General features: G+C 39.0%; 1 protein-coding gene across 1 annotated transcript in view; it reads right to left on the reverse strand.

Moving 5' to 3' along the window:
• The window catches only part of LOC111867275 (probable ATP-dependent RNA helicase DDX56), a 26,168-nt gene extending 13,335 nt beyond the window's left edge, over positions 1-12,833 (reverse strand). Inside the window, exons 1-5 of the mRNA XM_023856981.2 lie at positions 12,676-12,833; positions 12,324-12,485; positions 9,306-9,440; positions 3,741-3,931; positions 756-1,016 (exon numbers count right to left, since the gene is read on the reverse strand). Of these exons, the coding sequence (XP_023712749.1) occupies positions 756-1,016; positions 3,741-3,931; positions 9,306-9,440; positions 12,324-12,485; positions 12,676-12,741 (815 nt within the window). The 5' untranslated portion in view covers positions 12,742-12,833. The remainder of the gene's footprint in view (positions 1-755; positions 1,017-3,740; positions 3,932-9,305; positions 9,441-12,323; positions 12,486-12,675) is intronic.
• Positions 12,834-13,146: the final 313 nt, after the last annotated feature.

The following is a 13,146-nucleotide window of genomic DNA, read 5'->3' on the forward strand; positions in this document are numbered from 1 at the left end:
TGATTAAAATGTGTTTAAATGAAACGTATAGTAAAGTCCATATAGGTATACGTTCGTCCAATAAATTTCCTATCCAGAATGGTCTAAAACATGGAAAAGCTTTATCGCCACTCCTTTTCAACTTTGCTTTAGAATATGCCATTAGGAAGGTCCAGGACTGTAAATAAATGAATGAATGAACAGCAAAATGTCATAATGAAAAAAGCAATATTCATGCAGGCTATCACCAAACAGTGTGTACAATACATTAAAGGAATGCAAGGAACAAAGGAACAGCTTAATCTTCNACACCTTAAACTTCCCTTTAAAAATAGACAAACAGACGAATTGATTACAAATGACATGGAGAAATTAACTAAAACAACCATTTAGAGAAAAGCAGTTTCTTTTCAACAGTTAAAACTTCCAGCTGGTGTTAATGACACTCAAAATAAAGGATTATTTTTCTTAAGTTGGAATCCAGCAATGCAATTTGTGGTCAATTCAATTTCTGCATAGTGCATTCACTACTATTGGTAATGTAGATGCTAAATGAGTCACACATTGCTCCATCCATTTTTATATTTCCTCCAGAATTATTGTGAAATTATCATAATCATACACATTCTCTTGTCTCATTCACAGCTAAAAACCTCTGCACTTCATACGCTGTAATTAAATATGGTACACAAATATCCAAACATACACACAGAAAAGCAGATACATGTATAACATCTCTTACTTCACTCGTCTGGCTAACTGTAAATTTTACATACTTGTAACACCTATCCACTGAGTTGACAAAAATTATGGATTTTCCCCGTACAAGATGCAACTTCAGTAATGCATATAAAATAGCTGCCTTTTCATCTTCTTCAGCAGCTAAATGGTAGTGTGACAGCTGTGAGGCTGGTGCGAGTTCCGGTTCTTGAAGTTTCAGGATCACAGGATTGTGTAATACTAAGCTTTTCAAGCTCAGCACATCTTCTGATAGAGTAGCACTGGCCAGCGTTGCTTGGTAGACATTAGGCAAGTAACTATAACATACACAAGTAAATGCAGTGTTATGTTGGTTCATCCATACCTGCTTTGAAACAGGCATATCAAATGTAAGATTTGAGGTTTTCACGGCAGTGACTATGAAGAAAGCAGTCTTCTGGGATGTGGCACTGTGCAGATGTGGTGTTAACCGGCGTTTCGGAGGAATGTATCGCCTCAATCTTCAGGGTAGAAGGAAAAATAAGAAATCCGCAAGGGGGGGGGCAAGTCTACATGGGAAATCAGTGGTGAGGGAGGGGGAAAGTGGCTGAAAACAGAAGCAGGGTTTTGTTGTGTCAGGGGAGAGAGAGGCAAGAAACTAATAAAAGAGAAAAATAAGTTTCAAACTGTAGATCTGGTTGTGCCAATAAAAAGTATAATTCAAAATTCAGTCACAGAGAAACCAACTTCAAAATCTGATAAACGAAGAACACAGATGGTTCTCCTAATTACTGCTATTGAGCCGAACAAACTCTCTGATAACAGAACCAGGATTAATACCAGAAACACAAAAGCAAAACAATTAACAATATCCTGTGACAGTTCAATCCATTTAATCCCATGCACATTACCTTAACCCTTTAAAGCACAGTGGTTATGACTAGGGCCCAGATCTTTATGCTCTAAAAAGCGGGGAAAATATGCACCAAAAATAAAACAATATGCACTTAAGAAACAGGTCGCTTTATTCAGACTCACCTACTTACATGTATCATTCACTGCAGAAAGTAGCATCACAATAGGCAACTAGAAGTCTTTCAGTGTTTTCTGGAGACAAACTACGTCTATTGTCTGTCAAAATAAGTTTATAGGCTGAGAATGATCTTTCTGCATCAACTGACGTGATTGGACAGTATTTATATACTGTCGCCGAAGGTTAGGAACATTCATTTGGCAAAGATACCCTAATTCCACTCAAGTACTGACAAACTGACTGAATCTTTTTTAGTCCTGGGTTTGAATTCAACACAATTTCTAACTTGCATTTAATCATCTCTGAAATTTCGCCTGGAGCAGAATTCAGTGAACAAGTTGATTTCTGAACGAGTTCAAGTGAGTCATGAAGGAGTGCACCACAAGATTCTAAGCTCTCAATGGCTTTTGAAACTGTAGAAAAATGTGCATGGATAAAACTCACATCTTGATAAACAGTATCACTTCCAAACACAACTTTTGTTTCACGGACACATGCATACTCATCTTAAAGTTTTGCAACCACTTCTTTTACTTGATTGAAATTCTCCTGATAAAATGAAACTGTGGATAACAATGTCCCCCACCTAGTTAGGACAGGTTCAGGTGGCAGAGGAACCTGAGGTAGGCAATCTTTGTAGAACTGGACACGATCCAGTGCTTTCAGAAACAGTTTCTTCCCACTTGCAATTAAATCATTAACAGCTGGAAACTGTGCGCATATTTTTTCTGCAATACTGTGTAACCCGTGCGCTAAACAGGTTACGTGTATAAGATTTGGATAAAATACTTGTAAGGCCTTCACTACATTCAGCATATAGGAAGCTCCATCTGTGAGTAATACAAGCACCTTACAACAGTTATTCTCAATTTCAGATGGCCATAGTAGTCGCAGACAATCATTTACAAATCTTATTAGTGTGCTATGTTTGGTTTTCTCTAGTACTTTGCAAGCAAAAAGATGATGCTTGCCGGGTTCGTCTGGATGTAGCTTACAAACTACGAAATTTCCTATGTATCGGCCACATAAATCGGTTGCCTCATCCATCGATATCCAGATACAGTTCCCTCTAATGTCAGAAAGTACACAATATTTCTCCAGAAATGATCACACAACTGGACTGCTTAATTTATTCCATGGAATGTTGCTGCATACTAAAGCCTTACAAAGATCGGCTGAAAATGTATTAACAGAGGACTTGGGTTTGACCTGTGTAAGAAGCAGTAGTTGTGGTGTGCTGTTCTTCTTCCCCTTCTTTGCCGTAATATGTGCAGTCGTTCTTGATTGTTGTTCAAATTGAAATTTCTTTTTACATTTTACTTCCTTTGTGCAAACTTGACAGTACACCCGACACCCACCAATTTTTTAAATATCTACTGCTGCACTTTTCTTTAGGCATTTTCAGTATGCAAACACTTTTTTTATGCAGACTATTAAAGAAAAGAGTAACATATTAACTGAAGAGGTTTCTCTTGAGACCAACCCTCTGATGCTACTGTCTGCTGTGGTGGTCAGTGGAATCCCAGCCCATCCCTTTCGAAATAACCAAGCTACCTGCTTATATTGTAAGTGGTAATAGTGCTGTTACTCAGAGAGTTGTGAATAGCAACTGGCAAGTGATGTCCAAAACACAGGAAAACCCGATTTTGTTAGAGAATATTAAAATTATCCTTAATTTCAAACATATATGCAGAAATATGCTCTTACATTTAGAACATGCAATAATGACCAAAAACCCACAAAATATGCATTTAAAAAAAATCCGGGCCCTAGTTATGACATATATCACCTGCTTTAACATTAAGGAATTCTGCATTTTCCCACAATGTATCTGGGTTTTCTATGGTTCTCAGAATAAACAGTGATTATTTCCATGAACAGCATGGATCGGTTTGTCTTTCTAACAGAGATGCAGTGTGTTTTCTGTTAGGTATGAAATGAACTTCTAAATATTACGCAGATGAACATCAGGCTTAAAACAGTTAACTATTAAGGAAAAAAACACAGGATGCTGCACAAGAAAGTTTACCTTAAGACCTCCTTCACCTCAGATTCATATCCAAATGAAAACACAAGATCAGCTTCATCCACTACCAAAATCTCAAGCGAGTTCCTCAGTTTGAGATTTCGAGCCTTCAAGTGAGTTAATACCCTCAATGGTGTACCCACAACAATATCGGGACGTTCAACCAAAAGATGGCGCTGCGCAGAAACATCTACCTAAGGAATTGATGGCAACATATTTTTACAAGTTACAAGAATGAACAGGACAGCTATACAGAGTGTCCGAGGAGGAATGTGCCAAACTTCAGGAGGGTGTTTCTCATGTTAAAGTATGCCAATATAACCCAAAACACCTATGTCCAAAGTTGAACGGTTACGGAGATAATGCCCAGAGAAGTGTGAAACTTTGACCGGTGTTACACACTTGTTGATTATAAAATACATATTAAAACTGGCAGGAATATGTGGTTTCTGTAATGTTAATAATGTACATAACATCAAACTAACTTGTGAGTGACATGAAGCCATTAAATTGAACTACAAAAAACTCGCACGCCATGTCAAAGTTGTCGTTAAGAGTTCCAAGCACTATACATGACACATAAATGGCAAGCGCTGACGTAACATTGCTGACTGCGCGTTCTGGTATGCGAGTGTATGGGGCTAATGTAAGCTGCCATCACCACACTCAAGGACAAAAGTAGATAAGACATGCCAGCTGACAGGTACAGTACGTGGACTCGCCAGAAGACCACACTTTTCTCGGGCCATTATCTCCGTAACTGTTCAACTTTGGACACAGGTGTTTTGGGTTATATCAGCGTACTATAACATAAGGAACACCCTCCCGAAGTTTGACACATTCCTCCTGGGACACCCTGTATATAGAGTTTAACACTTCCATGCACACTATGTAGATCTCTGCACCTTAGTACAGTAGCTTGCATGTTATGGCACAACTGACTGCTGATCTATTACAAATTTTGCATGTCTCTCTTATGGTAGTATATATCAGAAAAAATTATAGCAAAAATTATTCTAGCTTGTGTTTACCTATGTTACTCAGCATACAGAAGAGGCATGAGAAATCTGAACTACAAACTTTGTCATAACATGTCAGAAAGGCCATACTAAGGTGCAACTGTGACATGAATATGAAAAGTTAAGACTTATTGACTTTTCATGCTGTAGAAATCTGACGTGGGAGCTGAAGCTGTTCAGTGATACACCCAATCATTAACATTATACATAATCAGGTAAGACAGTACATCAGCTATTTGCAGACTACAGGAGCGCCTATGATTCAGTTAGGAGGGAAGCACTGTACAATATTCTGATAGAGTTTGGGCAACCATGAGACCAGTTAGGCTGATTAAAATGTGTTTAAATGAAATGTATGGTAAAGTCAGTATACGTAAACATTTGGCCGATAATTTTCATCTCCAGAATGGTCTAAAACAAGGAGATGCTTTATCACCACTCCTTTTCAACTTTGCTTTAGAATATGCCATTAGGGTCTAAGAAAACCAGGTGGGACTGAAATTAAATGGGACACATCAGCTGCTGGTCTATGCTGATGATGTGAATCTACTGGGTGATAGTATAGATACCATAAAGAGAAACACACAAACTTTAACTGACACTATTAAGGAGGTTGGTTTAGAAGTAAACACAGAGAATACTAAGTATATGTTGCTGTATTGTCACCAGAATGCAGGACAAAATCATGGCATAAAGATAGCTAACAGATGTTTCTGAAATGTGGCACAGTTCAGATATTTGGGAATGACTGTAACAAATCACAACCTGATTCAGGAGGAAATTAAGAGGAGACTGAACTCGGGTACCGCTTGCTACCATTCAGTCCAGAAACTCCTGTCTTCTCATCTGATGTCTAAAAAACATAATTATTAGAATACACAAAATTAAAATTTTGCCTGTGGTTCTGTATGGGTGTGAAACTTGGTCTCTGATATTAAGAGAGGAACACAGACTGAAGGTGTTTAAGAACAGGGTGTTGAGGAGAATATTTGGACTAAAGGCAGATGAAGAGACAAGAGGTTGGAGAAAGATGCATAATGAGGAGCTTCATAACTTGTATTCTTCTCCAGGTGTAAATGGAATGATCAAATCAAGGAGGGTGAGATGGGCATGGCATGTAGCACAAATGGGGAGCAGAGGAATGCATATAGGATATTGGTGGGAAAGCCGGAAGGAAAGAGACCACTTGGAAGACCAAGAGGTAGGTGCGTGGTGTAGCTGTTCTTTTGTGTTACTAGCGCCGGCAGAGAAATTCAAATAATCTCAGGTTGAGTTGACTGGCCATGATTTAGGTGATTAGGGGGGCTTCAGCCATAGGAAGGTCAACACTCAAAACCAATTAGCTGTTTAAAGTCTTTACTCGAATTGCACTATTCAAATGATAACTGCGCCGTAGTGATCCACTTAACTGAATGGTGGACTTGGGCTCCTTTACTGGGTACTAATACATCTAGTCAATAGGAACCACAAAGTGTATATACGGGGGTCAGGACACGTGTACCCCCAGTGAATGTAAATTTCAGAGTTCTCCACCAAGCATGCTCTCAATGGTAAATATTTGCCCTGGTTACCCAGAAATTCGGGCAAAGGACGTCCCACTTCAGATTTTGATTTGCTAGACCAGGCAAGCTGGGAGGCTGTGTAATCCTTCCCCTCCAATTATAAAATGGAATACCCATGCGTGCAGGGTTTAGGGGTGAACTTTGCCACCTGCTGTGTGGCTGTCAAACTGGAACTGGGGGCAGCATAACACGACTGCTAAAATTATTACTTCCCCTGTCAAACTTTAGAATTTCTAAAGAACCCAGTCTCATGTTATACATTAACTTGACTGATTTACTGATGGGCAGCTGGCTTCAAGCTCGACCCAAGCCACCTGCTGCGTGTCTCAGGAGGAATTTGGACAGTTGGGGCAACTAGTTAGTTGCAACAGTGCTCAGTTGATAGTCAGGTGGTGATGAGAAGACTAGGAGGTTGGTGTGAAATGCCTGCAAGTTAGTCACAAGAGTGCTCAGTTGAAAGTCTGCCTGTAAAGACAAGAGAAGATTTTTTTTTGTGTGATATCTGGAGTGTGTAATTCAGAGAGACCGTTGTAATTCCTGTGTTAAAATCTGTTGCCAGGAGATGGCTAGTGGAGACTGTAATAGACTGAGGACACTAGTCTGTGTGTGTCAGTGATCTGTAAAGTGTAGGTACAAGTTGTGGGTGTATAAGTGCTCAATAAATCAAGTCACCAATCCAAACCCCATCTACAGTCATACACGCGATAATACATAAATGTGTTACATTAAAATTTAATTTAAATTAAATCAATGTATGTAGGTCATACTGAAAGTGATGAGCAACAATTTTTTGTAAAGTAACATGCTTTATTATTGACAAACCAAATACACCACCTCAATCTACAGACCTTTCTTTATTTTTCCACATAATCTCCACTTCTTTGTACATATTTCACCCAGCAATCTGGGAGTTTGAAAATTCCCCTTCTATAAAATTCTGTTCCAGCCATCTGAAGACACTAACGCACCGCTTTCTGAATTCAGCGTGCTTATGAAGTGTGCGCATGGGTGCAAGCAGTGTTCGAAAATGGGTGAAACATTTTAAAGATGGGAACACCAGCATTGAACGTGAGCCTCGGAGCAGTCGTCCTCGAACAGCCTCAACTGAATGCAACAGGGAAAGAGTGGATGAGATCATTCAAGATGACAGACGTGTGACTGTGGACATAATAGCCCAGAAACTTGGAATAGGGCACAATGCAGTACAGGAGACGATTGAAAGCTTGGACTATAGTAAAGTTTGTGCTCGTTGGGTCCCGCGGTTATTGACCGAAGACCACAAAGGTCACATGGAAGCAATTGCAAAGATGGGGTGGGAAGTTCTTCACACCCCTCCTATAGGCCTGATCTGGCACCCTCCGACTACCATCTTTTTGGATTTGTGAAGGATCAGATGCATGGACGTTTTGAGACAAGGGAGGCAATTCAGAAAGCAGTGCGTCAGTGTCTTCAGATGGCTGGAACGGAATTTTACAGAAGGAGAATTTTCAAACTCCCAGAACGCTGGGAGAAATGTGTATAAAGGAGTGGTGATTATGTGGAAAAATAAAGAAAGGTCTGTAGACTGAGGTAGTGTCTTTGGTTTGTCAATAATAAAGCGTGTTACTTTATAAAAAATTGTTGCTCATGACTTTCAGTACGACCCTCATATTAGAAGTAAAATTCTTGATCACATCAGTTATTACTTATATATATTGTAACGTGTTTCCGTTACTGAATACGCCGTAGAGATCGTTAACTGGTTTATTGAACAATCTACAACTAACGGCTATAATTAATGATCACAATNGATAATAAGTATAGTGGTGTATGAATATGAGGGGTGAGCCATAAAAACTGGTCCTCACACTGCGACCTTTAATGATCTATAAGCTATATTGGTGTACATGTATATCAAATATGAGGGGAGTAAAAAAGTTCCCGGAATGGTGGTATAGCACTAACTTACAATCTCACTAATGTTACTATGGGCCCAAGCAAGGCTAAAACAAATAGCCAAACAGTAACTCACTGTATGTGTGACCTGAATAAAGCTTATATACAACATTATGTAGTGACTACAATACACCAAATCTTTGACACACATACGTATTACCTCAGGGTCAGGCTAGAATACAGTACTTCAATCAAATATTTTACAATTTTATATGATATAAAATATTTTATGACATGAAAACCTGTATTCTAATCTATACTTGTAACATTGGAATAACTGTAATTTTAAGAGGAATACTCTTAGACATCTTCCTCAATGGGATCCAGAGGGTAAAATATTCAATTATTTTACATACAGATAACACATTTCTTGTTTACATTGTTCATGAGGATAGGGTTTTAATGCTGCATCATGTCACTCCATTTATAAACTGTGTCAATAAACATAGGTTGTATAACTGTATACATATGGTCTTATACTTGATTAGCATTAGTCTACGGTCTTCAGGATGAAGGTCTACATACACCTTTCAGAAAACATAATTGCTAAAGAACAGAAATGACATATTCACTATAATACTGTAATTACTCTTGAACACTATTCACAATAATTTTAGGCCTGTAAGCCTATAAAGACCAGGAACAACTTTCCTGAGGAAATCACTAAATTTACTTCAAGTTCAGATATTTTATAATGTTTTAAATACTAACACTATGTAGTATCAAATGGAGCAAGACAAAATAGTAGTGAATGGTGAATATGGGAGGGAGCTGTCATGATGTTTGGAGGTACTAACCTGGTATTTGCCTTGAGGGACTGAGAAAAACCAAAGGAAGTTCTGATGATACAGTTGATCCCAGGCCGGGGATTCAAATTGGGCACATTCAAAAAGCAAGTCACCATATCAGTCCATTAGGTAGGTTACTTTAAGACATACCTCCGAACTACCATGACATCTCAAGTTAGTATAGGAGAAAAAATACAAGCTGGTGGATTAATGGCCTACAGTACAAAGATATCTCCATACTTAGAGACGAACAGAATTACTTACTTGAGGTGATATATCGACACAGCAAATTTCACGGGTACATTTTGTAGTTAACTCCATGAAATTTCTATGTATTTGTTGACAAAGCTCTTTACTTGGTGCAAGAATGAGGGCTTTTGTATCTTGCTCCTTTGACATCTGAAACATTTAAAAATTACAAATACCACAATATGTCAATTCCCAAATTATTTCACTTGGGTGGGGACAGGGATAATCTGAACAATGTAAGATGTGAAACTAGCAGGCATTTCAGGAATAAAAAATCTGAAAGACAAAACTGATGAGCTTGCAACAGACAGCAAGAACAAGAACATTAGGGACCTATATAGAGGAACAAATGACTTTAAGAGGATCTACCAACCTGGAAGTGAGGAGTTCCTCCCCTCTTTATGTTACTGAATTTCCAGGAGGGGGATCGCTGCCATTGTCCCTGATTCACTCGTGTTCCAAATCCCCCCCCCCAAGTAGAATGGGATGTCCAAGCTAGCAGTGATTCAGAGAAAGGCTCTTCCTCAGTGCTAAGTACTTAATAACAAGGACGACAATAACACAAAATTAAATAACAGTAACTAAACACTCGTATCAACAAATCCAATATTATTACACACTCTTGCGCTAGGCTGCTTGTAGAGTACAAAATGAATCACAAACAAAAAGTACAATAATATGCAGTTGACAAAAACTCGGAGCATTGGACAGCCTCTTGTCTAGAAATACATGACTACCTTCTTATAATCTCATTAACTAGCCCCAGCAACACAATCCTGGGGCAACACCGATCAATACAAAAAACCATAACATACATCTAAACTCGAATCAATTAACAATGTACATATGCAGAAGAAAATATTTACCATACAAAAGGGGCACTAAGTAAGCCCCAGTGATATTACAATATTTAACCGAACGCTCAACATTTATCTCTCTCCCGCAAGGCAGTCACAGCCCCAGACGGTCAAAACAACAGACCAAAACAGAATTTTGAGTATTCTTTCGAAACTGAATTTTGACCTACCTCTGTGACTGCTTGTAACCCACTGAGATAGGTCCTCACTCTGTGTATCTGGACCAAGCTGGCAGAATATACTAGAACAGCTGGACAAAGGGGGGAGATCACGTGATATACTGGAATGCAGAGCATATTATGCAACATAGGAAGCACCGAGGGGAGGGGAATAGGGAAAGGTGAGTGCCCAGCCGTCCAGTGGTACCAAAACAACTCTACCATCAAGCCATATGTAAACATGGCTCAGAAGAAACTTATTGATGGATGAGACTGGTGATCTGCTTGCAGATTCCCACATTTTGAACGGGTGGAATTACTACTACTCTCAGTTACTGAATGTACATAGGGTCCATTATATTAGGTAGGCAGAAATACATACAGATCAGCCATTAGTCCCTGATCCTAGCCCTTTTAGGTTGAAATTGCTATTGCAAAATTGAAAAGGTATAAATTGCCAGGTAGTGATCAAATTCTGGCAGAACTTATTCAAGAAGATGAAATATTATATTTTTAAGATCAATAAGTTAATTAATTCTATTTGGAATAAAGAAGTATAGTCTGAGCAGTGGAAGAAGTCTATTATTGTACTAGTTTACAAGAAGGGTGATAAAACTGATTGTAGTAATTATCGTTGGATAGCACTGCTATCAACTTCATACAAAATTTTATCCAATATTCTCTCAAGGTAACATGATCATAACTGTATAAACATAAACTCGTCCCTATGCTTAATTACGCAATATGCTATGAAGACACATAGGTGAACTAAGATATAGCTCCGACCGCAACATAGCTCAAGCGATTAGTCACTGGCTTCCAACTGTGGCGGCCCAGGTTCGACCCTGGGTCTGGTCAAGTGGGATTTGTGGTGGATAAAGTGGCGCTGGGGCAGGTTTTCTCTGAGTACTTCGGTTTCCCTTGCCAATCTTCATTCCACCAATTGCTCCACAATCAACCTTACCTATCATCTGGGGTTGGTACAATAGGCCAGAAATGGCCGCAGTACAAGGGACTTAGTCCCACCCCACTAGCACTAAAAAAAAAAGATATAGCTCCACCATTCTTGATCTTGGTACTAGATGGAGGAGAGCAGTCAGTTTCACGACTTGAATGCCCCACCTCCAGGGAAAGACCCAGGTAGGTTCCAGAGACAACCTGGATGGTATGGTGTACAGAAAAATCTCCCACCCCTGCCAGGAACTGAACTCCATCCGTCCTGTCCACAGCTACTGAGCTATCCCGACTCCTATACACATGCAAGAACTTAAAAAAGAAAAAACTTTGTCCGTCAATGATTGGCCGAGACTTGCACTTTGTACCTCTGAAACACAAATTAGATATGTGAACAACTGGGCTAATGTTTAATGTTTACTGATACAATTTAAATAAATCTCTTATGTGCAAAAACCTCAATATGAATATGTATCGCTGAGCAAGCTGGCTCAAGCAATAATGCTTTCAACTTCTACATGGGAGGTACCTGATATGAATTTCAGCTGAGGGACCCACTATCTTGAGGAAGTTTTCTCATGGTTTATTCCAGTTTTCATGGAAAATGCTGAAATACTATCTCTAATTAGGCCTTGTCTGTTTCCTCTCAGATTATTTCCAATTCACTTATCATAGCACCATCTGATGCTATATAATCTAAAAATATGGACTGCCTAATTAAACAAACCACATAACAAAAATACAAATACATATCAATGTTTCTTTTCCACTGACAAACTATACTAGTCTCATGCTGTGTCATGAGTACAATGATCTCTTCTTATTCTGTGCTTTATATGCTGGAGACTGTGACAAACTGAGCAGTGTTTCAGGCCCATCTGAAGATTTGTATGGTAGAGCTTGGTTTTCCAAAACAGGAAAAGATCTTAGTGCAAGTTCCATTACACTTTGTACTTTTCTACATTATTACCTCTGGAAACCTGCTTATTAACGTATATATATGCATCATTTCTAAACTGTAATAATTATAATTTGCATTACTAAGCTGGCACAGGCTTACTTACTTGTTTAGAATTAAGAATCCTCTGAATAACAGGTATAGCAAATGCTCCAGTCTTTCCTGAACCTGTCCGCGCTCGCAAAAGCACATCTTTCCCCTCCAAGAGAATGGGAATGGCTTTTTCTTGAATTGGTGTTGGTTCCAGCCAACCAAGTTTCGCAACTGCCTGAAAACCAAATAAACACGACACCTGCTTATTCAGATCAATTTATTTGTTGAATCCAAATCTTGTCACGAACACTACTCGTAAAGCACCCACATCAGAATTTAAGAAAATGATTCAAGTGTTCCATTCGATTGCTTAATTAACCTTACGAGTTGATATCAAACAACCTTGTTCCCACACACATATTAACCTTTAATATTCTGTCATCTAGTTCCATTTCATGAAAGTTACGTGGTTTAACACCTTCTTCTGCCATTTTTAATAACTTGCCTACAATTGAATACAATCACATGTACTAAAATAACTGGCACATGTATCTATTCCAGCGGACATTTTACACCACGGATCACGCTGTGAGCCGTTCTATTCTTGTTGATGCGTGTCAGAAATAATTATCGTGTTAGATACGTGGGCACACCAGGGATACGGAACAAGCGCAATTTCCGACAATTATTATCAGTCTGAGTTGAAAACATGGTACTGAATTGAGCAGCGCAAATTGAGGGATCTGAGTCGCCGTCTCCACAATTTGCGCTGCTTCATTCGCTAAAACGGGCACTTCTATCTTAGAGATTCGTGGCAGACACGGATCAACACATGGGCGGCATGCACGTCCCAAATCCTAGACTTCCATAAAAAATATGATCATTGACTCGCCAAA

This window comes from Cryptotermes secundus, unplaced genomic scaffold, assembly GCF_002891405.2.
Source record: "Cryptotermes secundus unplaced genomic scaffold, Csec_1.0 scaffold1475, whole genome shotgun sequence".
NCBI lineage: Eukaryota > Metazoa > Arthropoda > Insecta > Blattodea > Kalotermitidae > Cryptotermes > Cryptotermes secundus.